General features: G+C 37.9%; 3 protein-coding genes and 1 long non-coding RNA gene across 8 annotated transcripts; 1 reads left to right on the top strand and 3 right to left on the bottom strand.

Annotated features, from left to right (window-relative positions):
• Nucleotides 1-5,465: 5,465 nt before the first annotated feature.
• Nucleotides 5,466-6,989, bottom strand: LOC122312535. Its single transcript, XR_006243206.1, has 3 exons — nt 6,686-6,989; nt 5,735-5,797; nt 5,466-5,640 (listed from the first exon to the last, which is right to left on the bottom strand). It is a non-coding gene; the product is annotated as an uncharacterized LOC122312535 (long non-coding RNA).
• A 2,561-nt stretch (nt 6,990-9,550) lies between these two features.
• On the top strand, nt 9,551-10,365 carry LOC122314482. Its single transcript, XM_043130105.1, has 3 exons — nt 9,551-9,690; nt 9,830-9,858; nt 9,952-10,365. Exons 1-3 carry the CDS (start codon nt 9,600-9,602, stop codon nt 10,288-10,290), a joined length of 459 nt encoding a protein of 152 aa, XP_042986039.1. The 5' UTR covers nt 9,551-9,599; the 3' UTR covers nt 10,291-10,365.
• Nucleotides 10,366-11,571: 1,206 nt separating this feature from the next.
• LOC122314361 (putative pentatricopeptide repeat-containing protein At1g13630) lies at nt 11,572-16,020 on the bottom strand. 5 transcript variants are annotated; one of them, XM_043129888.1, is made up of 5 exons: nt 15,323-16,019; nt 12,899-15,029; nt 12,218-12,376; nt 12,030-12,108; nt 11,572-11,853 (listed from the first exon to the last, which is right to left on the bottom strand). In XM_043129888.1, exons 1-2 carry the CDS (start codon nt 15,774-15,776, stop codon nt 12,976-12,978), a joined length of 2,508 nt encoding a protein of 835 aa, XP_042985822.1. In that variant the 5' UTR covers nt 15,777-16,019; the 3' UTR covers nt 11,572-11,853; nt 12,030-12,108; nt 12,218-12,376; nt 12,899-12,975. The 5 variants fall into 5 exon arrangements, with proteins under 5 accessions (XP_042985822.1, XP_042985821.1, XP_042985823.1 ...); XM_043129887.1 differs by having other exon boundaries at nt 12,030-12,100; XM_043129889.1 differs by having other exon boundaries at nt 12,030-12,096.
• A 6,327-nt stretch (nt 16,021-22,347) lies between these two features.
• On the bottom strand, nt 22,348-25,836 carry LOC122313465 (phosphatidylinositol 4-kinase gamma 5-like). Its single transcript, XM_043128507.1, has 2 exons — nt 25,582-25,836; nt 22,348-24,815 (listed from the first exon to the last, which is right to left on the bottom strand). The coding sequence occupies exon 2, from the start codon at nt 24,571-24,573 to the stop codon at nt 22,648-22,650; it is 1,926 nt and encodes a 641-aa protein (XP_042984441.1). The 5' UTR covers nt 24,574-24,815; nt 25,582-25,836; the 3' UTR covers nt 22,348-22,647.
• Nucleotides 25,837-26,075: the final 239 nt, after the last annotated feature.

Here is a 26,075-nt window from a genome sequence, read left to right as displayed (position 1 = left end):
AGGTGGTTCAACAAAGTGTAGAAATACCACTTGTACCATCATCTGAAATAGAGGATAAAATAAGTGTTCCTCTGGAAAATGAAGCTAGAAGCCCCACAACAGCCAAACAAATTTCCTCCAATAGTGATGAAGAATCAACATCAAAATCTCCAATAAGAAGATCAAGATTATTGAATGATATTTATGAACATTGCAATTTTACTCCTCTTGAACTAGAAAGTTTTGCAACTACATCAAAAGAAAAAGTGTGGCTGAAAGCTATGGAAGAGGAGATAAAAATGATTGAGAAAAATGAAGCTTGGGAATTAGTGGCTCAACTTGTAAACAAGGAAATCATTGGAGTTAAATGGATTTACAAGACCAAGTTGAATCCCGATGGTTCAATACTAAAGCATAAAGCAAGACTTATAGTCAAAGGCTATGTACAACAGCCTGGAATTGATTACAATGAAACTTTTGCACCTGTTGCAAGAATTGACACTATAAGAGCACTTGATGCACTTGTTGCTCAAAAGGGATGGAAAATCTAGCAACTAGATGTAAAGTCATCATTCTTAAATGGTGTTTTAGAAGAAGAGGTTTACGTCAATCAACCTGAAGGATTTATAAAGGAAGAATGATAGGTTTACAGATTAAAAAATGCATTGTATGGATTAAAACAGGCACCACGTGCCTGGTATAGAAGAATTGATAGTTATTTTACTGATCAAGGATTCAGGAGGAGTAAAAGTGAACCAACTTTGTATGTAAAGTCACAAAACAATGCTAAAATGATCATTGTAGCCTTGTATGTTGATGATCTTGTCTTTACAGGAAATAATGCAGAGATGATTGAAAATTTTAAAAAGAAATGATGGCCAGTTTTGAGATGACTGACTCGGAAAAGATGCACTATTTTCTCGGGATGGAAGTAAGCCAAGAAGAAGATGGAATATTTTGTTCCCAAAAGAAATACATAGAAGATTTGTTGAAAAGGTTTAATATGATAGGTTGTAAACCAATTGCAACACCATTGATTCCTAATGAAAAGTTGAGAAAGGAAGATGGTTTCAAGAAAGTGGATGCATCAACCTATAGAAGCTTAGTGGGAAGTTTGCTTTATTTGTTCAATACCAGACCTGATATTTTGTTTGCTACTAGTTTGCTTTTAAGGTTTATGCAATGTCCAAGTCAGATTCACTTTGGAACTACAAAAGAGAATTCTAAAATACTTGCAATGAACAATTGGTTTTGGTATGTGATATAAGAAATCTTCAGAAACAAAGCTGGTTGGTTTCATTGATAGTGACTGGGTAGGTTCTACACATGACATGTGAAATACTTCTGGTTAGTGTTTTGGTCTTGGATCTGGTATGTTTTCATGGAATTCAAAGAAACAAGGAAATGTAGCTCAATCCATAGCTGATGCAAAGTATATTGCTGCTGCTGGGTCAACAAACCAAGTCATATGGTTAAGAATAATTCTAGAAGATATGGGGGGAAAAAAGCAAGGTTCTGCTGAGATTTTTTGTGACAATAAATCAGCAATTTCCATTGCGAAGAATCCTGTTTAGCATAGTCAAACCAAGCATATAGCAATTAAATATCATTTTCTGCATGAAGTGGAAACAAGTGGAGAAATTGAATTAAAGTTTTGCCGCTCAAAAGAACAAATAGCTGACATTTTTGCAAAAGCTCTTCCTAGAGACAAATTTCAGTTTCTCATATCAATGCTTGGAATATCTGGAAAATACATCAAGGAGGAATATTGAAGTTGGTTTAATGTGATGTTATTTTATAGAAAACTCTTCATATTATGTGTAAGTTTACTATGTTTAGTTTTTACTATTAATAGCTAATCTTGGAAGTTGTCTTTTTAATTTAAAGATGTTGTGAGTCTCAATATAAGTATATATATCAGCTTAATAAGAAATGAAAGAGCAGAATATTTAAAATCAATCTTCATGTTGGAGATTGAAGTTTCTCTCAAAAATACTTTGTTTTCCGTATGTTATTATCAACATATATTCTCCTCCTACCAATGACATGATGGAATTAATTGGAGTACAGTTCATGATCTGCGACCACTACATGAGACTAGTTAGGTCGTGGTGATTCCAACAATGGGTTGACTCAAAACTATCAAGGCTAGGTGGTGATTCCTTCTAATTAGAAACAAGACGTACAATAAATATGAGAGTCTGAGACTGCCTAGGCTTCAATTATTTATACATTCTTCATGTTTTTTCGTTAGCTCTATTGTGATGTTTGTGAGATTTCTTGATCTCTCATCATTTGTACTTATTATATTGATTAATTTTATTTTTTCCATTGAAAAAAGTAGTTAGTATATATCATTAATACCTTAATTCTCTATTAAATACTTATGCTAAGTAACCTTGGGTGCTGGCACGTACTAGGCCTACTATATATCCACCCTATACGGGAATAGGTGGGAGCTGCCCCCACCATCCTTCACTCACCCTCATGCATCTCTAAAAAGGAAAACTCTAACTGTAGTCATACGGGAGCCTTCGCACGCAAGCACACAACGTGGCATTAGACGCACCATTTTGAATAAATAAACCGGTGCGTTTAGTTGAGTTCGAAATTCGTAGCCTACCCTCGAGACGGTGTGTTTCAATTTTGAAATTTGTTTTCTCTTCTCCTGCTCTCTCTCTCTCTCTCTCTCTCTCTCTCTCTCTCTCTCCTGCCCTCCTTTGTGCGACTCATGTTCCCAGCCCTAACCCTTACGCGACAGACCCGCTACGTTATACTGGAGGATTTTCCTCAAAGCTGGACTTTGCTCTAGGTAACTCAAAATTCACTTTCTAATTTTATTTTCCCCTTTTGAGTTTTGTTTGTTTAAGGTTTATGCATGTGGTGTCATGAAAATATTGAAATTGGGTTTAAAGAATTGCAAAACTGGCCGGCAAAATGATGGAGGTGGAAACATACTTCCTTCCTCAAAAATGCCCCGGATCTGGGTATATTTATATTTTTTTCATTTTTCTTGAGTTGCTATTTAATGATTAGCCAAAGTGGAAAAGATCAAAGTTTTAGACAAAGATTTTGGAGGGTTTTTGTTTCATGGGATCATCTTGGTTTTTTCTTATACGTATTCCCCATTCTGTGATAGCACTGACTTGCGGAGCTTTAATGATGTTTTACTCCAATGAAGTCTCTATTTTTGGCCATGGCACTGAGATCTCACGTAAGCTTCAAGGATCCACCCCACTAGAATTTGCAGTTTTCTATATTGTGAATTATAAACGTAAAAGGAGTGCCCTTTCCTTTTCAGCCCTGTGAGTTCAATTGGGATCATCTCATAGTGGGGTTTTGGAAGGCTTGGGTCTTAAATTCTTGTTGAGTTTCTATTTGTTTGGTTCTTTGAATTGTGCATTGAGAAGTAAAAGTAGTGGGTTGATCTTTATACTTACTGCTAGTAGTTTTTAACTTTCTATGCTACTATTTCTTATTTGAAAATAGTTTGCTTACTTTGTTTTCTTTTTACTTGTTTTGGTCTCCAGTAGCTACGACAACACTTTTCCCCATTTTCGAACTTCTAGATTGGTTTTTAACTAAATATATATTATATTCTGCTGCAACATATTTCTTTTGCATATAATTTGGGGCTATATACATGACTTTCGAATACCAGTTACAAAAAGATTTTTTTCTAACCTCAAGATCAGGATACTCTATAATTATATATATATATATATATATATATATATATATATATATATATATATATATCCATGTGTCAAAATCCAAGAAAGATAGTAGTCACTTTCATATATATAATGCATCAGTCATGTATGAATGCATCCATGTGGCATTGATCTTTACCATTAGTCATCATATATCCATGCAATAAATTATAACACTACTAAAAAGAAGAGCGTACAAATGACATGCATGAACATATTGGGCTGGGGAGTATCATATGCATGCATGCAGTTGGCTTATTTGTCAGGTACAATGAATATATCATGGCCAGAAGTATATTGACTAATATTTGGTTGACTCACAAGTATTTTAGATTTCATCATAGAATATATCATAGAATTTTCCCAGCTTTTTGTCAAACCTCATGCACACTCCCTAAGACTTATATCTGAAATAATCTTTTGTTTGTTAACAAAGAATATTTGGTTCTCATGATAACATTTTACTTTCTTTTTTTCCTTTCTTCAAAGATCCCTACTCATTTTTTTGGTAGTTCTATCTGCAGCATAAGATTCAAGTTAATTACTTAATTTCTTCAGATTTTAGTGGGTGCCCACATAAGGCCCCAAAACCCAGTCCTTTAAACTAAAGAAAGTTATCTTAACTTCAGCATAGAAGGTGAGTATAGAGTAAAAAACTTATGTTTCTTATTATTTGACCAATAAATACATGTTGTATCTTCTTGCAAACCAGCTGTTAAGTTCCAAACCTATAGTCCTTATTCTTCATCAAGAAAAAGAATTAAGGATGTCATCATCAGTTTCTTCAACATTGCTTGTTAATAGCACATTGAGTACTGTCCCAATATGTAGCTGTGGGAAAGAAGTTGTACTTAGAATATCAAATACTCCAAGAAATCCTGGACGAACATTCTTTGGATGTCTATTGTACAACAAAGAGGTAAATGCAATTAATTGTACTTGTATGTTTCTATTTACATATTAATGTTTTGTTAAAAATTGTGACATTTGACATACTTAATTATTTATGTGACGTACAAGAGTTACCACATTGCAAATATTTTAAGTGGGCAGATGGTAGTGAATACAAAGAGCAAGTTCTTGAAAAGAGAGAAGCAGAAATATTAAGGAAAGAGGAAGAACTTAAAAAGAGAGAAGAAGAGATTGACAAGAGGGAGTTGGCACTCCACAACGATGAAGCCCAGCTTCGTAGGCAAGAAGCCGACATGCGGCATGCACGAACACTACTTCGTGGGCAATGGCTAATGTCCATAGTTATTTATTTGTATTTGATACACTCAAAGTGATGAACACATTGTATTTGTATTTGTATTTGATAGGAACTTAGCGTTTGTAAGTCTAGACTTTAATGAATGTACTTGAGACTTTATTTGTAAAAAGTTTAGACTGTCGTTGTTCTTTAATGTTGAACTGCTTATTAACAAAGTTGGTTATTGTCTCACAGTTTTTGAGCCTTTTTGAGATTTTTTAGCATGAAAATCTGCTCTAGAAACAGAAACTATTCATTGTGCAGAAATTCTCTGCTGCATATTTCTAAAAAATCTGCAGCTGCATATTTCTAAAAAATCTGCATATAAACTGAGAACTTCTGCTCATTCTACACGTGTTCTACAAAAACAATGGAGTTAGAGGAGGTCCCATCATTGGTATGGTGGGACTATGCAAGGTAGCGGAACTACTCAAGACAGCAGTACTTGACACAGCAGCGGTTGTAGAGTTCTATGGCTGTTGCTATAGTTATTCCAAAAGAAAATTTAAAAATAAATAATTAAACTAAATATTCAAGTTCATAAAATTAAAACTATGCTCCAACGATCACCTGGTTGCTCAATAGATATGGATTGGCACTTGGAAGAGGTATAAAAGGTGGTAACCACACATGAGGCACTGGATCGTAATAACTTGGCATGTAGTTTGAAATGCCTGGATAAAGCGGCCGTGATATGTCCTAACATATAGTAACATAATGTTAATCAACTCAAGTGGCCAATAACTACACATAAAATAAACACACGCCAACTGTTGAAAGAGGTGTACAATACCGTAGTTGATGGATTAGTGGTAAGAGGTGTTATGCATGATGCGTCTTCTGTCTTTTTTTCCATCTACACAATTCCAAATAAAACTACATCAACAATGAATGCAAGTGGGTGGTTGTCAAGAATGACGCATATAATTATATTAATAAAGTGTGTAAAAAATACCAAACTATGGACTGAATATTTGAAAAATTGGAGATTTATTTTTATGGAATTTCATCCTTTTTTTCATATTAAATAGCGTTCAACAAAAGGAATGTGGATAAATGTTTCATTTGTGCCATTAACTTGCTTTTTTTATTATGTTAAACATTTGTTATTATGGATAAATATTTTTTATTATATTAAATAGCGTTAAACATTTGTGCCATTTGTACTTTTGACTTGTCTAAGCTTCTTTTGCACTGAGTAGACAATGAATCCAGAAAAATAATAAGCGGAAGATTTCTTCCCTTTGCAATGTTATTAATTTCTTTGATTATATCATGACTTTGGCCCTGTGAGCACTGTCAGCTACTGCCTTACATTCCCTCGGGGAAAAACAAATTAACATTGTTTTACATTCAGTTGAGATAGCATCTATGCTTTAAAAAGAGGTTGGTATACCTATCGAACATACAACATTTCCCATAATGATATATGTTAAAAGCTTCGGATTCTATATTACTTTTCATATCATTTAACAAATTTTTCAGAACCCTTTTTACCTTTTCATTTATCAGATTTTAGTGACTAAAATAATCTGAAAAAATTAAAATTTCTTGATCTTGAATCTACTAAAACAAAAACAGCCTTATGAAGGTCTCCTCAATGCTCTTCTTCTCCTTCATTTTCCTTCTATATTCACTTCTCCAGCCTTTTCACTTCATAGAAATACTCCATTGGTAAATATTAAAAATCTAGAGATAGAAATATACAAAAACAATTTCTAAATCTTAGATCTGAGAAGATTACCTTCTCATTAGCTTTTCTTTTGTTGATTTTCTGCCTCCTGAACCGAGAATCTGATTTCCTCTGCTATGCTAAGCTTGAACACTTTTTATGAGAAGTAAAGGAGAAAGGTACGAGAAAGAGGAGATCTGCAATGGGAATGATTTTGCTGCTATCCATTCATTTCTATACCAAAATCATACGAGAGAGAGGAGATCTGCTTGGATGATTTTGGGAATGAAGATCTACAGCAAATCTGCAATGATGTTGAATGATTTTAGATGAATGAATAGATAATAGGAATGAAAGGTACGAGAGAGAGGATGAATGTATTTCCTACTATCCATCAAGTTTGAAATGTCATAATTGCTGGTTTGCTTTTTTTTTTTAATATAAATGCTGATGTGGCAAGCATTTTGCCACGTCAGTGGAGTCCGCATGCATATTTGTGCCTGCGCACTCCTCTCTTTTCCGCCTACCCGCGCATTAGGACCAGGCGGGCTATCCGCCCGTGACCAATGGAGAGCGAGCGGGGGTGCAAGACAGGCTGGGTACAGGTGCCCGCCCAACACCTGTAGCATGTACTTCCGTCACTAAGCATGGTTTACGTAAGGAGACTCGGCCTCTAGTCACTAGTGGGCTTTTGTTTACGAAAAGTCCTATTTGAGAACCTTTAATATTTTTTATTATTTTATTATCTTGTTGGTAGCAGATAATTTGTGAACAAGTTAAAAATATATATAATTGTTTTAAATTATTTAATATTATATCATTGGGTGATAATGAAAAGACAATGATTATTAATTAATACTCCTACTAGTAATAATAATTTTTTAGTCAAGAATGAAATTAATCTTAATCTAAACAAAGAAAACTAGTGTCCACTCTCCACCCACGTACCCTCCCTCTGTCCGGATCATCCCGGATCTGTCTTATCAGTTTTTTTTTTCGGTTTTTTATTTGTTATTCGTCCATAATAATAAGATGCACGGGTTTACTGCTTATCGAACTCCTACGACGGCCACGCACCCTATCACCAGATTCTTCAACTACCAATCTTTTGAATGATAGAAGAAAATTGACTAAAAGAGTAACTCGTACGTCTCAAATGCCGCAGCGTAATGGAAAATCTTTTATCGCCACATACGGCACTATTGGAGTCAGAGGCCTCAGATCTCTTAGTTTCGATCTTTATCTTCTCCTCAAGAATTGCGTGTCATCTACACGCGCCTCTATAGTCAATGACGATCATCTATCGACAATTCGACACATCTTCTAATTGTTATTTTTCTATGTTCCCATTTTTCTTAATTAATGATCATGATAAAGTAATTGGGAATGTCTCCTTTAGCCAATCCAAATCAACAAGATGTAGCAAACATCAATCTATTACGGCTTTCATTCATAGTTTTACAATCTGTTTATCAAACTATGTCAAAACAGGTTCAAGTAGCTCCCTTTGGCTGGAAATGGGTGGGAGCCAAATCATTGGCTCCAGATCCCACCTCTTTGTTTTATTTTTCTTGTGTTGGAATTGCTGGTTTGGGATGATTGTTGGAGAGTATCCACTCGTATTGTACGACGGCCATGCACCCCACCACCGAATTCTCCAGCTACCGACCCTTCGAATGATAGAAGAAAATTGACTAAAAGAGTGACTCGTATGTCTCACTTGCCGCTGCGTCATGGGAAATCTTTCAACGCCACATACAGCACTATTGGAATCAGCGGCCTCAGATCTCTTAATTTCGATCTTTATCTTCTCCCCAAGAGTTGCGTGTGGACTACACATGCCTCTACAGTCAGTGACGATCATCTGCCGACAATTCGACACATCTTTCGATTGTTATTTTTCTATGTTCTCACTTTTCTTAATCAATGATCAAAATAAAGTGGTTGTGAATGTCTCCTTTAGCCAATCCAAACCAACAAAATGCAGCAGACATCAATCTACTACGGCTTCCATTCATAGTTTTACAGTCCGTTTATCAAACTATCTCAAAATAGGTTCAAGCGGCTCCCTTGGGCTGGAAATGGGTGGGAGCCAAATCATTGGCTCCAGATCCTGCCTCTTTATTTTATTTTTCTTGTGTTGTAATTGTTGGAGAGTATTCACTCGTCTTATATCTTGTAATTGTTTATTATATCTATGATATGATTGTTTTTAAAATTTATAATAATAATAATAATAATAATAAAGCAAGTGCATGATATATACCAAATTCAGAACAAGTTTCAAGGACAGGCTGCTCAAATATCTTTTTCTTTTAACTTTGACCCCAACCTCAATTTTCAAGGTCCGCCCCTAGTTTTAGGGCTGCAACCGCATCAAGCAACTTTTATGTCTCTTTGAGAATTACGAAGGCATGGAAGTTATAGAACTGCACTAACTCTTCTTCGAGATGTGGAAAAGTAGCTAATTAATTAAATACACGCATAGAAACCCTAGGTTTCGTTCGACTTTCCTGATCAGTTGCCCTAGACCTAGGTAGAAAAAACAAGAAAAGGTCCTCTTGTTGATTGCATGGCGGCAGACAGGCGCAAAACACACGTATCTTGCATCCCACGTTATCGAATGCACCACCCTGCAGTCACACATAACAAGCATTATATGTAGTACGATCTCTCTAGAAGTACATTTTTTCATGCAGAAGATCGACTTATAGTTTATTATAATGTTTGATTTAGGTTAATTACGTCGAGATTCTCGTACTGGCATTCCAACTGACACATGGATTACACGAGGACATGATGCATGTGTGTCTGAAGTGCTCTTACTCCTATTAGACTAGGGTCAGATCATCATCTAAATTTTGAGATCTCTATATATAAACCTCAAAATCTTCTTTCATATAAGCTAGGCTCAACATCCTCTGCATTTTGAAATCTAAGAAACCGACATACCCACAGAAGAAATTAACTAGGGCAGACAGGATTAATGGCGCATATAAAGCTGTTTGTAATATGCCTTCTGCTAGTATTTATTTCTTCTGCATGCCTTTCCTTGGCACATTCTTCCCAAGGCCAAGGTATTTCCGTTCTCTCTCTTACATATATATACGTTTTTATCCTATATTGGTACTGTTACAGACTTAATGTAGTCAATTAAGATTTATCCATTGAGGGTATATATACGTAACATTGATCTTCTGTTTACATTTTCCATAGATGTTGATCATGTTGATTCAAGTGCAAAGGTAATAATTAGATATTTCTGTTCGTTTTTCTGCCTAGTAAGAGATCATGTACTATTAGGTTAGATTTGAAGAATTTTCATGTTATTTTATTAGGGACTTATGGAAGATGAAAGACTTGCAACAGATACAAGCAAGAGGATAAAGGGAAGGAAACTGGCAATAGACAGCATCATGAAGCAAGAGAAGAAGAAGAAGAAGAAGAAGAAGAAAGATCAGGATGGTGCAATTGCAGGAACGACAACAAACCAAGTTGCTGGGAAGTACGAAAGTGAAGAAGGGATTAAAGGGAAGAGTACTGGCTCTAACGTAGAACGTAAGCTGGGAAGCTTAACTCGTTCTTCTGATGAAGTTAAGAACATTGACGAGGCAGGTTTTATACCTTTCAATGCTGACTACCATCCACCAAGGCACCATCCACCTAAGAATAACTGAAGAAAATGATCAATCTATAAATTATCTTCTAATATATAATTATAAAGTACTACTTTCTGCTTTACCTAGCTAGCTAGCTAGTTAATTCACTCTAATTTAATTCCTTTTCTTTTTAAATGTGAGCAAGAGAATAATTTCATATATATATATATATATATATATATATATATTATGATTGATAAAGCTCTAAATTAAATGGACTTGGCTTTGCCCCTTGCACAGTACTATCAACTAAATTCATAACAGATTACATCAAATTAAAGCAGCATTAATTACATATAATTACGAGAATACGTCAATAATATTGCATGTGACAGTACATGATAAGGCTGATTGACATGTATAAACCAGAACAGAAAAGTACTTCTCTTAATCTTGATAGCAAAAATGACTGAATATAAAATTTTTATTTTCCCGTTAAGAGCTGCATGCGTCATTGATGCATTAAAGCTAATTTATAAGCAAAGCGCACGTGTGATTGGAGTAATGATATAATTTCCATCCTATTATACGCATAATTAAGTAATAATTATATATTTGCTCTCTTTTCCGAATCAAGCTAGGCTACATTAATTATTATTGAAGGATTTTCCTAATTGTCTAAACTTTCTGTACGTACGTAGTAGTGATTGAAAGTTTGCCTCTATGGGCAAAGTTTTCATATTATTCATCGATTTTTCTAAGCTATTTATATATAATAGGTCAAGTTTGAGGACTTAAAATGAGATAATTCGAATTTGATTATTAGTTTCTACGTACGTAATTTCGGACTTCTTCCTCATCTGCTCTTTTCGTAATTTTCACTCTTCCTAAATTCCCATATTTGTTCCTTTTGATTATATATATATATATATATATATTCTGCTATTAACCACCGTCAGAATATATAATTCTGCGTGGGCGTCACGATCGAAGCCATGGGTACTGGAATTCGGTCGGTGCTTCTTTATTTTCTGAAGAAACTTTGTGGGGGTACAGTTTGTTTTTCCTTGAAGATTGGAGGTGGCAGCTGAGCATGAGTACTTCGATCACAGGTTTCTAAGTGAAGGGTGTTTAATTTGATCAAAGGATGAGGGGTGAGACTGTCTATATTTGGTAATTGAGGACTTGTAGCAACATATATGGTCAAATTGGAGTTAGCCATTTCAAAGATCATGAGTCCAAAGGGTTTTAAAGGTTCTTTGGGCTTTTTGCCTGAATTAATAGGGTTGGAACTTCGCATGCCTTATCATGGTTTACTTCCAGTACTATTTGATAATATAATGGACAAGGAAAAGGATCTGACTTTTAAATAATTATCATTTCAGACATCCAGCCTTTCAAAATTGAAATCACAATTATGAGCACATTGACTCTTACGAGCTGCTTAAAATTAGAAGCAGCACATACTATTACTGCTATCCATACATGTAGTGATATAAATATCATGTTTGGTTTGAGAAAAAATTTAAAGAAAAGAAAAGATAAACCTCCTATTGCATTTATACCTCACAAATGGTGAACTACTAATTAGCTTCGCCATTCCATCATTCCAAGTTAGTCCATCCAAAGTGGGTGCTAGGCCTGCAAACATAAAACATTAATCGAAAAGAAAAAGATCAAAGCTTCGGCAACTAAAATCCATAGATTCGAAGAGAGAGAGTCACTGAGGACACAACCATGGAACCCCGGAGACAAAATTTAAGATACTTCCCAACAAGATATTAATTAACAAGCAACTGGTAAGCTATATGTCTTACCACATCAGGTCTGGTCTCAGGAAGAATGTCTTGAGGCAGGTGCAAAGTATATGCTAGTTGCGATGCTCTTCCTTCCAAACTCGTAAGAGAAAAGAGATCACAATGAGAAGGGACCAAGGTAACCAACAATTACAGATGCATATAGAATTAAATGTGAAGTATGAAAATATAGGACATGCTAGTCTCACTTCAGAATCAGAGATGAAAGATATTATCAATGATTTCTCGTATAGTGCACTGTCCAGAAGATAAATTCAGCAAGTTTTTTCATTTGCAAACTGGCGTGGTGGGATTGCCTTTGAAGCCTGAACGAAAGGACCTGCAACAGGACATAGCCGGACATCGCCCTACAAAGAAGGCATGTAATCAAACTGATGTAAAATACCTATTTAACACTATCTGCCTTGGTGATATCCTGGTTGCTTGTGGTAATGACAACCATCTACAAGCACAAGCTGAATCACCAAAGTATTCATTAATTGTGAAAGGATAAACAATATGATGGTTATAACTTTCTTTGCCATGATCTAGGACAAGATACCTGGCGATGTTTGTCTTGGATCACATTTTATTTGACAGTCTTCTGGATGTTTAGATTCCATTGGATGAGTTACATGGCAGGGTTATATTAGTTTCTTACAATGTCATAAACATATCAATCGTGAGCAAAAATCGGAGATGGAAAGAATTTTTAAACTCCTCACCAACCTAAATTGCTTAAAAGATGGTGCTTGGTATATATAGCTTTCAATTATCAAAAGAGTAACGAAACAAGAAAAAAAAAATTAAGGGATGACTAAGCAAACCTTAATTTAATGGAGTATTTGAAAAATGACTATGAGAGGTATGCAAGTAGTGTTGTGTTATACCTCATACTGACTTCCCTATCAGCCAAGAAAGGTTCTTTCTGATGGTTGGATGCATGAAAATCATCATTTCCCATGGATTAATCAGAAACCAATCCAAATTTGATCATCTCACCAAGTAGTTCAGAAATTGAATCTAGATCACCTTCCTGATGGAAAGCATTAAGCATCGCCTTACAAATATCTTCATCAGGCGAAATACCATCCGATAACATCATACAGAAAAAATATTTTGTTTCATTTATTAGGCGCCTTTTGCACAATCTATTGATCACAGCACTGTAATCTCTGATTGATGCTTTAAACCCCTTCTCCACCATTTTACGAAAGAATACTACTGCCCTACACACATCCCCCTTTGCACAATGTGCTTTAACCATTGTGGTATAAGCAACTTTTGTCAAATTGAGCTTTTGATTCTCAAGAGAAACCAGTAGCCTGTCAGCATCCCTCAGGTCTCCATAAATACAAAGACCGTCAATGAGGACATTATATGTGACAGAAGTAGGCTCCAAATTATGCAGTAGCATCTCATTGTGTAACTGAAAAGCTTTTCTCGTGTCACCAGCTTTACAGCAACACTGGATAATTGTATTATATGTTATTTGATCCGGAGGCAGACCCACAGCACGCATATCCTCAAGTAATTGAACAGATTCTTGCAACCTCCCCTGTTTGCATAGTCCCTTAATAAGTATGGTGTAAGTGATATGAGTAGGCATAACAGCTTTTGCTTCCATCTCCCAAAGCAATTCAAGCATGCCATGCATATTCCCTTCCTCACAGTATGCATTCATGAGAGTGGTATAAGTAACCACACTTGGAACCAATCCATGAAGCCTGATGATGTCCAGAAGGCTTCGAGCCTCACCTAACTTATTGTTTTTGCAGAATCCATGAATAAGAGTATTGAAAGTGACAATACTAGGAGTAATCCCTTTTTTAACTAATCTTTTGTATAACAACACAGCTTTTTCAATATTACCATGTTTTACAAACCCGTTCATCATGATATTATACAGCGCTATATCATCCACCAAGTCATTTGCTATCAGATTATCAAAATAGTTATTTGCCTCTGATATATTTCCTTTCTCACATAGACCCAACAAAATGGCTCCATGGGTAAAATAATTTGGAAATATTCTCCTCGAGCACATTTCCTCATATAGATGGATAGCCCTCTGGACTTCTCCTTTCTTGCAGAGGCCATGAATGAGGATAGAATAGGTTATAGTATCTGGTTTCAAGCCGAAAGTTTCCATCTCATAAAGCAATCTTAATGCTTCTTCAACCCGCTGACTTTTACACAAACTGCTAAGCAATATACTGTATGATATTACGCTCAACTGAAAACCCTGAGAAAGCATCTCTTCCCGCAACTTAAGGCCTTCATCGATATTGCCTATCTGGCAATGCCCACATATCAGTATTGTATATGTAACTAGATCTGGATTAAACCCTTTAAGCAGCATGTCTTGAATGACCTTCCAGGCCCCACTCATCAAACCAAGTAGCTGAAACCCCTTAGCAAGAATTTTGTAGGTTACTATATCAGGCACTACACCATACTTCTCCATGTCATTTTTGAACTCTAAGGCTTCTTCCATGGAACCTGCTACACATAGCCCATGAATGAGAATATTGTAACTGTATGAATCGGGAAAAATTCCATACTTAAGCATCACACAAAAAAATGACTTCGCAACATCTACAAAACCCAATGTACAGAACCTTGACATGATGGTATTGAAAGAAACAATGGAAAGTCCGGTATCCTTCCCTTCGACATCCTGCAGAAATGAAACTGCATCTTGTAGCCTGGATTGCTCACACAAGCCATCTACAATTATGGAATGAGTGTACTCATTCTGAGGAGTTCCACTATCTTTGATGTCAGCATGCATATCCCACATGGTTTCAGCGTGCCTCAAGTTGTGCAACAGATTGTTATGTGTTTGTATTGATACATGCATGTTCAGATCTTTCATCTTGGCAAGAACAAAGAGAGCATCTTGAACCATCTCAAATCTCGAATAACCAAATGCTAGCATATCCCAAATCACGTTATTCGAATCCCATTCCCTGAAGCTATTGAGAAGCAGTTCACAAAGTGAAGGTGCGGAACCAGAGCCTACCAGAAATCACGAGAAGTCTATCAATAACAAATTCAGTCCCTTCTCAATGTAACCGGTGTTGTACAATCCAACACAAATTCAAAGGGAAAAAAACCGCAAAATCCAATGATTTTCTCGGCTCAGCTCAGCTCAGCCCAGACCAGTGAAAGTTAAACATTAGTCATTAATTGATAAAAGGTTTTGAATTTAGGGAAACCAAAAGAAAATAATTTCAATTCCTTTTCCTTGGCTATAAACTAGTATCCATCAAATGACCCTTTATCCTAATAGAAACGATGGAATACCATACCTTCCTCTTCGACCATTTGCTTTATAACCAACTGCATCTCCTTGAACCGCTTTTTCTCCGCCAGAACATGCGAAACAATGAACCGCGAAGCCCTCGAATGCCGAAACTGATACCTATCCTTTAACAGATGGAAAAAATCCACAGCAAAGTCGGGACTCTCAACCCTCAGAACATTGATAATCTGATCCACCTGAGTCCAATTCAGCGTTAGAAAGACAGTCCGAAAATAATCCCCGCAGAAAAATCTTCTCAAGCCGAAGCTCCTTAGACCGGCGAGAATTTCTCCAACCGTGTCGCTAGTGTTTGGGATGGCGGAGGAACTGGCGAGCTCGTCTTGAAGCTTTGCGGCGGAGACCGAGGGTTTGGTGAAGAGGATGGAAGAGAGGGGAAGAAGGGTTCGGAATCTTGCTGGGAAATGGAGAGGGTTCTTCCATTGGCGTAGGTGGTGGAGCATGGACTGGGGGCTAGGGTTTTAGGAAAAGGAGCAGCTCGCTTGTTTTTTTGTTTCCCGGGAAATGTTGGGACAATTGAGTGGAGAGGGACGCAGAAGTTGCAGGGTGTTAAGAGGGGGCTTGGGATTTGAAGAAGCTTTCAGGTTCAATAGGCGGAAGCGGAGAGAGAGAGAGAGAGAGAGAGAGAGAGAGAGAGAGAGAGAGATTAGGGTTTTAGAGAGCCGTTGATTTCGCGGCAATTTTGAAGGTTAAGTGAATCAGTGATAGAGAGAGAGGGGGGACACAGATTTTTCTTGTAGGCGTTGAGCGGTATGATCTTGAGTTATTAATAAAAATATAGTTGTAAGCATAATTGTGTATTAATTTATATATTAATATAATGTAATTGGTTAAAAGTAGATTTTATTAAAAATAATGTTAATTTAAATTTTAAATATGAATGAATCAATATTAATATACAGATTAGTACGCGACTGTACTTGTATATAGTAAAACTCGAGTTCTTAACTCCAAAATATGAATATTGGCTAATCCAGCCTCGTTTGTCCACCATCCTTCTTTTTATCTCTTACAATTTTTTAAAATTTTATATCAAATAAAATAAATAATTTTAATTTTTTTTAAATCTTAAAATAAAAATAATATTAAAAAAATATATTCGAATAATATTTTATTCAACTTTCAACTTTTATCTTAATTCATCTCGATCAAACATCTTTACATAATAATATGCTAATGTTCTTTTTTAATCTTCATCTTCCCCAATATGTTTGGTGTAAATGTATGTAGATGGTTTTACCTTAGTTGTATGTTCTTTTGCTTTCTTTTTTCTGTTTATATTTCTGATCATAACCATTTGATGTATTTCCTAAGAAAAATATCGAATACACTTACCGTGCATAATTGTGAGGGAACTAGTGCCCATGTGGAAATAAAACGCACCGTTTTGATCAAGTGAAAAATACAATTCGTTTTGGTCTGTGATCCAATTCCCGAATCCCTTCGTCTTCCACATTCTCTCCCTCTTCAAAATCCAAAAACCTCCTCCCTCTGTCTTCCATCTTGGTCTACCTACAAAAATGTGTCTTTTTCATCCACAGCGCTCCAAGGGAATTCTTAGAATGGCAATATCATGATATTGTTGGATACCTTAGCATATCCTCAATATTGATGCTCCTAAATCCTTGATTTACGATTACATGTGCATGGGTATTGTCGATTTGAACTTGCAATGTAAGAAGAACTTCTCTTATAGAAATCCTAATACGGTTAAAACAAGATGACAAATTGTCAATGCATTCTCTCTACTCAAGAAATTCCCTACAAGAAACTTAGTAGTTAATTATATAATTTATGACTTTATTACTTTATATAATATGTTTGTGGTCTAGATTGTGTCTTGTATTCTTGTGCAGAGGCGATTCGGACCGGTGGCTCCTATGAGTTGTATTTATCGGAAGTCAATAATGAGCTGCCACGTAACAGGTTCATCAAAAATTGGCTTTAGACGCATAACAGGGGATCGGCTCTAATTCTGAAATTGAATCCCCTTCCGATTTCCGAACTCTACTCTCTCCCTCTCTCTTGAATTCGCTCTCTGCTTCTTTCCTTCACGGTCTCCCCTCCCTCTCCCGCAAGCTCACGGCTGTATAAAAAGTGTCTCCTTCCTTATTAACACGCCCCCAAATAGAATGTTCCTCTAGACATCACGTGCCTTTACATGATACCAGTGCAAATTAACTTTTCTTAAAGCTCCAAATCATTGTTCCCCAAGTAACTACATCAAAATAGAATATGATAAAAATAAAAATATATATATATATATATATGGAAACTCCCAGGAAAATTATTGCTCGAGATTCTCTAAAAGTCGCTCTATTGCGGCATAGACATTCCCAGAAGTAGCCTGCAGTGCCCTGATATTCTCCTGAGCATCAAAGAAACCCATTTCTTGGAGCTATGAAAGTTGAGTTGCATAAAGTTCTTCGGGGGGGTACTACAGAAGAAGCAAGAGATAAATATCAGTGTCAAACAAACGGCTATAGTTCTTAAAAATTGTGATCAATGAACAAATTCTAACCATCTGGGTTATTTGGAACAGTCACGGTGGATTGAATCACACCAAGGTGATTAGAGTATAGCAGTGGTGCTATAATCCAGAATTCAGATAAAAGGGGTGACCGTTTATCAAAGTCCCAACGGTAAAAATCTTTTACAACAAGTATCCATAACATTGGTGTTTGAGAAGCCTGAGAAACTGAAATCGGTCCAAGGGGACGTGAATAGAGACAATGGCACTGAAAGCGATATGATTAAGATAAAGGAGTGGCCACTTCCTAAAATCCAAGAATAATTATTTTTTACAACAAGGATCAAAACAATGCTTATAATACTTAGCTAGGGCATGAATTTTTTGCGAAAATTAATTCTTTAAATTTCTAGTAGGGAAGCCCTAATGTCGAACTAATCATCCGGAAAACATTTAAACCAGTGCCGATTGGGAGTGACAGCAGCAGTAGCCGAATGAGAGAGGGGGTTTCGTCTCTACAGCGCGAAGGAGAGATGGGGCACCGATTTGGATGATTTTCGTCTCAGTAGTGCGAAGAAGAGATGGGTTTCGTCTCTGCAGCGCGAAGGAGAGATGGGGTCGTTGGATGATTTTCGCCTTTGGAGTTGCGAAGGAGAGATGGGGTACAGGAGAGAGAGTTGCAAAACAAGAGGAGAGAGAGGGGGGGCAAAATAGAAGGATCCCCTGCAGCGCGGCTTCATACCTGTAAGTTGCAACTCCTACGTGTTAGCACATTATTGGGTTCCGATAAATATGCATTATAGGAGGCACCGGTTTAATGATTTTCTCATTCTTGTGGCTCTTTACTGATCATAATTTTGGACTTAAGGAGCCTGGGAAAAAAATGGAGAGCAAGGTGGATTCAAATTCCAAAATGCAAGGAGAAATTCTTCTCAATTTGTTACCAATTTGAGAATTGTTATTCTATATAAATTACATGAGGGCTTGATTTAACTCCTGCATTTTTGCATTCTGTTTGTAGGTGAAGACTTGGCTATGGATTTTGGGTGAAAAGCAAGGTGGTGTGTTGCTCTAGAGTCTAGAGACAGGTGGAAGCCTACTGTACCTTCATGAGGAGTGTGTCCACACCCAAAGAATCACTCACTTCGCATGCAAGAAAAGAGAAGCGTTGATCTTACCCACGAAAATGACCACCCACACCAAAACCAAACATTTGCCTTTTTCATTTACCCATGAAGACGATCCAGACGAAGATGAACTTTGAGAGTGACTCCCACACAAAGACGAAGACCAGAGGCAAAAACGACGTAGACGAAGATGAACTCTGAGAGTGATTCCCACATGAAGATGAAGACCAGAGGCAAAAAGGAACTATAAGAGTAAGTCTCACACGAAGAAGAAAATCAAAGATCTGCCTTTTTTGTCTATTTTTTTTTTTTCAAATATATTTGTTGATATGGCAAGCTGATTTCCCAGCAACTTCGCATTCCAACTATACGTAGAAGAACTGATTTACCACTCATGTGGGTCAAGTTGGTGATACCAAAAACTTAATGGATAATGCAAAGCAATTTGACCAAAGTTAAACAAAAGAAAACTCAAGCACTCTTGACATTGTTAGAGATTCACAGTGGTTTAAATTCCAATTAAAAAAATTTCATCAAAATTCTCCTTTGATTTTGAGTTTTCTTTTGTGAAGGTATTTGCATTTTAGATTGGCTTGTAAAATAGGTGTTAACGTCGTATTTCGTACGCCCTTGGGCTAGGCTGCCCAGTCAGTCCGAGCCTTCACTCGATCTTGAGCCAGCACGCCGATGGCAACAATGGGCCTAGGTCCACAATGTTTGGGCCCTATGGAGGTGGCCTTGGACGAGGTTGTGTAAGCCGAACAGTGTATGAATGCAAGGAAGAGAGAGAAAAATAGACGCACAAATTTACATGGTTCGGCACTAGGCCTACATCCACGAGGGTTTGGAGAGGGGAGAATCCATTTTATAAACTTTATTTATAGTCTCTTGGAGTCTCTAATCCTCACTATACAGACGATTTGCAGATCACTCTACCTGTTTGGACATTCATATGCCCTTGGCCTGGTCTAGAGGTTGAAGAAGTCATCCCGTAAAATCTCTCAAAAGTCTGACCAATAATCCCTCGAAAGGGTCCCTCGTCAATCCCAGATGAAGTCCTGAGTCCAAAGTCCAGGCGCTCAGAAGTCCAGAAAAGATCCTCTTCTAGTCGTCTGTCCCTCCCCTTTTATCTCTTTGTTTCTCCTTCTTTATGTCACATCAACTCACCTCATGTCCTTTCCCTCATCCCTTGCCTTCGTGACACTACTTTCTCCCTTCCATTTTCCTTTCCCGTACTCTCTCATTTCTTCCTATTTCGTCCTCTACTAAAGCCTCATTGATGGGCTTGGGCTTCAAAGGCTTTTATGGGCTTAGGACGAAAATCACCCCTAACAATAGGTTATTTTCTAGAGGTATTTTTGCACCTCAGTTTTGGATTTTCCTAAGATTATCTATAAACCCACATGGTGGTTGAGATAGTTACTGCTGTATTCTCTTCATTAGTGAGAGTTTGTAGTAAAACATGGGTACTATCCTCTTCTGAAGATCAAAACTTCACCAGTCCGCTTCGCTTGAAGATGTGATATATGAAGGAACAGACAACTAGACAAATCCCAGTCCCCACCTATGTCTGTCTTTGCTTCTCCGTGGGGATCATTTTTTTCTGCCAAGCCTGTGCTGGCATCAATTTATCTTGCATTACAAACCTTGAAAACCATACCCAACGACCAAGTTACAATGAAAATGAAACAAAATAGATCAAATCAAAGATAAGGCAAGGCAGCCACTTTCACCTCAGTCACTGTGCAGGCTAATTTTCTCTGCCAATTACAAACAGAATCTTATCGACTTCTCTAATTCTTTCACGTCAGCTCTAGTCAAGTTTAAGCAACTGCTTGTTTACCTAAATATATAGGGACACTTGTTATCAAAAAGCCCGTTTAGATGGAAACTTCCGATCTGAGTCTATCCTGAAAGTGGATATGTTGGGTTGGTACCCTGAATATGAAGTTGTTTGTTACAGCGACAGATATTAAAATCCCACCACTGAAAGCAACCCTTACCACCTATCTCCAAGCAAGATTCTGAAACAAACTCAATTTTCACTTATTTCTGCAGAACACTTTGATATTACTCCTCTGCATGAGTAGAAATTAACCTTTCTAAATTTATTGGCTGTGCTCAAGCAGCAGTACCAGCTCATATTTTACCAGCAACTTTGGAGACCTCACAAAAATAGAAAAAATGGTTTATGAAAAGCAAGACCATATATAGTCGATGAATTTCAGCCAATAATTTTATGGCTGCAATTGTGTAAATCACCAAATCTTTTGAGATGTTTAAAGCATAATTCGGCCTATCAGACCGAAACAATTAAGGAGTTAAGTTCCATTTCTCCACAATTTCCAAAACCCATGAACCTACTGATACCAAAGAGCACAAAGTACAGGAAAGCCCTACATGCTGACCAGGAAATCCCTACAAAGTACATGTATAAGTACATATACTCACCCGCGCGCGTGCGCACACAGTTAACAGAGAGAGAAAGAGAGAGCGACCCACCAACAGGTTGAAGGGCCAATCCTGGAATTATTTCCTTCTAGTTGTTTGAGGGACGTTCCTTCGTAGGTTGATAATATCTTTCTTGCATTCAATTTCAGTCCTTTGAACCACCATGACATAAACAAGACATTGGAGGGAAGCCGCAGAACATGGAAGACAGACCCAGGTCTTATGGAACAATAAAATCATTTTGTTGTTTAAACTGTATCTACAGTAGCCGCAGAGTCCCCTGTTCTGTGACTGTACGGATACAAAGAGCATGCATGTAGAAATCATGTCGAAATCCACAGTAGAAATCATGCTTTTGTAGAAATCAGGTCTTTGTAGAATGCATGTAGAAATCATGTCTGGTCTAGTTGATAAGAAAGTGCAGCTGGAAAACAGAAGCAAGCACTATATAATCTTCATTCAAAGTATTGAATTCATGTTATACATGATTGATTATCTACACCCTTCCACGATCTTCCCACCATCCATCAAATCTACTACCCCCACTTGTGCGACACCTTCATTTCATTCACCACGAGCCACAAATTAATGGTTGTCTTTATTCTCATGCCTTTCTTCGTGGTTCAACAATTCTTAGGTAAATCTCAAACATGGATGCACACTACGAGCAATGCTACTTATAGTCTAAATGGGGACTGTAGTATAGGTTTAGATAATTTTATCTTTAAAATTTTTTAAATTTACAAAAATATTCCTCTTAAAATGATTTTTTTTCCATTTAATAAAAAGTCTACATATGCAGTCCTATAGAGATTGCAAATAGAATTTCTCTATCCCTAGTCACTGATGCTTAGGTGTTGCTGTATATCCCGTGTACTTGTGCCACACCTATCAATAAAGCATTCCCCTTATGACAGGCCAAAAAAAAAAAAAATTCATATCAAGCTGGAGAAACAAAGTACTACATTTGCATAAATTTCTTTTTTGGATTTCAAGTCTATACAGGTTATTTATCAAACATGTCCGTCCACAAGGAGTGAAAAAAAGAAAGAAAGAAACTTAGCAAAGGAATACAACCAATTCCTACTCAGCGCACCACTTAGCAGCTGATGCCAAGAATATTTACAGCAGTCCCTCCCTACTACCGTTGCTCCCAACTAGTTACAACTCTTGCGAGGAAGAAAACCCATAAACCAAACCTATCCTCACACGAGTTTTATTGCTCTTTAGTCTTCTCTCTGTCAAGAAACTATAGGTATCTCAAACTCAAAACTGGCACGAAGTACCAAGTCTCTGTCTCTGCTTCTGACCCAGGGTCACAGACTTCCGTTTGGCAAGTGCTGGGTACAGCAACTCTTGAAACTTCTCCAGAAACATAGTCCATTCATCCTCCCTCATGTCTGCCAGCTTCACGAAGCTCATGCTTACCGGAAGCTGCTCATTTGCACTCCTATGCACTGAGGACGTATTTGCTGAATAATTCTCAAGTTTTGTTCCAGTATATTTCGGGTGTTTTCGATTCTTCTCCCATAAAACAGTATTCTTCAACGACATGGAAAGCTTTGAAATGGCTGGGATCCTTTCAGGACCTGGCAGAGTTGCAATTCCCTCTTGCTCTTCTTCTCCTTGACTTTTCTCATCCTCCTCCTCGATGCTTTCCTCCAGTTTAGAAAGTGGACAGCGAAAAGAACTGCCACCCATTCCAGATTGGAATGATGCTCTGGCCATACCATCTTCTACTACCATATTTGGGGTCACGTCCAACTCTAGTTCCTCACAGTCCATATCAAATTGGAAGTTCTCATCTATAGAATCATCTCTGGGGGATAACACCTCCTCCGCTAGCATCCTCCTTGCCTCTATGCAAACAACCTCAAGTTCACTTGGTTCCTCCTCACCGCTACGGAATTCCCTACTCATCATCTCGCCAATTTCAGCAAGGCAGAGACCGAAAGAAGCAGCCTCCTTGAGGAAAATGGTGCAGAGAACCAAGACCCTCAGACAACCATCTCGAATCATGGGAAGCTCCCTCCGCAGCATCTCACAGTCCTGAACTGGGTCAAGATTTTCTATATACTCGAGCTCATCCTCTGAGAATGAAATTGATGCTTGAGGCCAATGAATCCACTCGAAGTATGGGTCCTCCAATGTTTCTGGCAAGCAAAGGCCATGATCAATAGGAATAAGATCCACCTGACCAAACCTCCCAACACCATCAAGTTTTCTGACTAAAAGGTTTCCTGCATGCCTGTCTGTGTTAAAAATCCTAATGTCTAAAATCCCTATTCGATGCACAGCTGCAAGTGGAAAACTGGAGGTCCCATGATCACTGGCATCAAAATCATGCGAGATGAACTGTTGGAAAGATGCAATCTTGCTGACCAGCTTTCTTTTGTGAGGCTTATAACCGTTCACCCCATCATTTACATTGAAGATTGAGTGAGTGATCTTCACAAGAGCAGTGGGAGGCACATTTGCAAAGTGATCATGGTCAAGAAGGTAAGCTGCAACTTCTCTGAAGCCAGTCTCCCCAACCCTCACTGAACGTTTCAAACCCGGTTGCCCAAGAGCTTTGCCAACAAAGCCTTTTGGGTTGTTTGGTGCAAAGGGTTCTTCATCTGTAGGCTTCACAATCGCAACATTCTCACCCCTGCTATTCCTAAAATAATACGCACCACCAAGTCCACCATGAACAACAACCGGCTCAACCCCAATCTTAATCGCCTTCACAATTTCCTTGACCAACTGTTTCATTTTAGCAAAGTGAGTCAACTGCCCTAATATCTCAATAGGACCACTCCGATCTCTCTGCTGCATATCCCTCCCAGTGGGTGACAGACACGGGGTTGAGGAGCTCCTATGCATAAGGTTCCGTGTAAGAAGAAGAGGGGAATCGTTTCGAACAGCACTAAGATCATTCTTCAACACCGTATCCCCAAAAGTGAGTGAGCTTTCCTCGGTAGGGAAATTTAGAGCAAGCTGCAGCCTCCTCTTCACGGTATGGACATTATCACCTCGATCTAATTCCATCCCCAAAACACATCCAGTTTCAGTTTGCACAAATACCCGTCTCCTCCTTGCAGGCTGGTTCCCTTCCATTCTCCAGCTTCCATGATATTCCCCGCTTAGTGGGCTCTTAAGGATTGCCACTGCCATCTGAGTCTGAACAGGGCTGTCCAATTCACGAGACATTAAATAGATAGAACAACTGATTATTTTTGCAGCCGGCAACAGAGGCGGTGGTGGAAGAGAGTTTATTCCCTCCCAAGGAAACACCAAACTCCAAAGCCAACAGCAATTGTTTGAGATCAAAGTATGTCCCCCCAAAAATCATCAATCAATAAAAAACAACTTCAAATCCCACAAAAGATTCACAAAGAGATGCAGCCCAATGCTACACCGAGTGAGCCATCGTGCCCAGATGATGAGAGATTCTGCACAAGGGACCATAACTGAATTAGAAATACATACAAACTGCATCAAATAGTACATAAATGACCACCTCATAACAAGACTGTGAGTATTGATTAGCAGCAATTCACATAATTTGGCCTAAAGTAAACACCACCCCTCAGGGCTCACCCATTACCAAAAAGAAACCGGAAATGGAAAAGTAATAGCAAAAAAGAAAAAGAAAAAGAAAAATTGAGCTAAAAAACGAACAGAAACGGCACTGACTGTAAACAAGGCAGATCCGTAAGTTTTCGGTCCCGATGAAAATAAAATTTTATTAAGGCGCCCTTCGGAGCTCCGAACAGCAAAATAAGTAAATGACCTCTCTTGGGAAAAACTTGGAGCATTTTTTCGGTTAGAAATGTCCGGGAAAGAATAAGAGGGATTAAATTCTTCATAACTCGAATAAACTTCAAGAAACTGCAAAAACTAAAATAACAATAATAATAATAATAATAATAATAAAGCATGGGCGACGGCGAATGTATCCGTAAAAAGCGTGAAAGATACATTTGGTAAAAGAGAAAAATGTAAAGAAATGGGGAATAAGATTCAGAAGCGAAGCACGGAAAACAAGAATTCTCAAGTGGCCCTAAATACAACTATTGATCACATTATCCCCAATACCATCACAACATTGATAAATTTTGCAGACACCGTTTGAGGATATCTCAAAGATAATATCTGAAGAGACAGAGGATTAGAGAAATGGAAGCTAGGCTTAAGAAAATGGAGGAAGAGACGCACCGAAATGCAAGATCTAGAAGAAGCGGCGGGAGTCTCAAACCAAGAAAAAGGCTAAACACACCGAGCCAGAGGGAAAAGAAGAATCGATTAAATCGGGAGAATTCGGTACAGTTCAGTCCTCCAAGACAAGGGCTTGTTCTTCCCTTCTTCCTTCTCAAGCTCTCTCTCTCGCTCGCGCTCTCTGCAACTCGTTCAGTCTCCGGAGTCCGAATGTTCTTAAACTCAGCGCGTAAAACCCGGTTAGAAAACTAACCCAACCCTGGTTATAAAGCTGACCACTCTCTCTCTCTCTCCTCCCGGTCCTACCCCAGGGACTAGGGCGAGATTCATAGGCTCAAGAAGACATAATCGGTACCGCTTGATCTAGGATCTGTGAGATGTGAGTGAATCTCGAACGTCGGATTAAAAGGGCGACTGCGTGGGGACAGGAGAGGCAGAGATTGAGTGGTGACGTGGAGATAAGGGATTGGGTAATGACGTGGCGATGTCACCGT

Source organism: Carya illinoinensis, chromosome 6 (assembly GCF_018687715.1).
Source record: "Carya illinoinensis cultivar Pawnee chromosome 6, C.illinoinensisPawnee_v1, whole genome shotgun sequence".
NCBI lineage: Eukaryota > Viridiplantae > Streptophyta > Magnoliopsida > Fagales > Juglandaceae > Carya > Carya illinoinensis.
The sequence above is the reverse complement of the archived record's forward strand: the minus strand, read 5'-3'. Positions and strand labels throughout refer to the sequence as shown.

Bases quoted from the DNA above. Each gene is read 5' to 3' on its own strand.
- LOC122314482 (XM_043130105.1), top strand. From the start codon at position 9,600: ATGGCGCATATAAAGCTGTTTGTAATATGCCTTCTGCTAGTATTTATT. The intron at 9,691-9,829 runs GTATTTCCGTTC...CATTTTCCATAG, and splicing joins ACATTCTTCCCAAGGCCAAG to ATGTTGATCATGTTGATTCA. The intron at 9,859-9,951 runs GTAATAATTAGA...TTATTTTATTAG, and splicing joins ATGTTGATTCAAGTGCAAAG to GGACTTATGGAAGATGAAAG.
- LOC122314361 (XM_043129890.1), bottom strand. From the start codon at position 15,776: ATGCTCCACCACCTACGCCAATGGAAGAACCCTCTCCATTTCCCAGCA. The intron at 15,030-15,322 runs GTATGGTATTCC...GATTTCTGGTAG, and splicing joins GCAAATGGTCGAAGAGGAAG to GCTCTGGTTCCGCACCTTCA.
- LOC122313465 (XM_043128507.1), bottom strand. From the start codon at position 24,573: ATGTCTCGTGAATTGGACAGCCCTGTTCAGACTCAGATGGCAGTGGCA.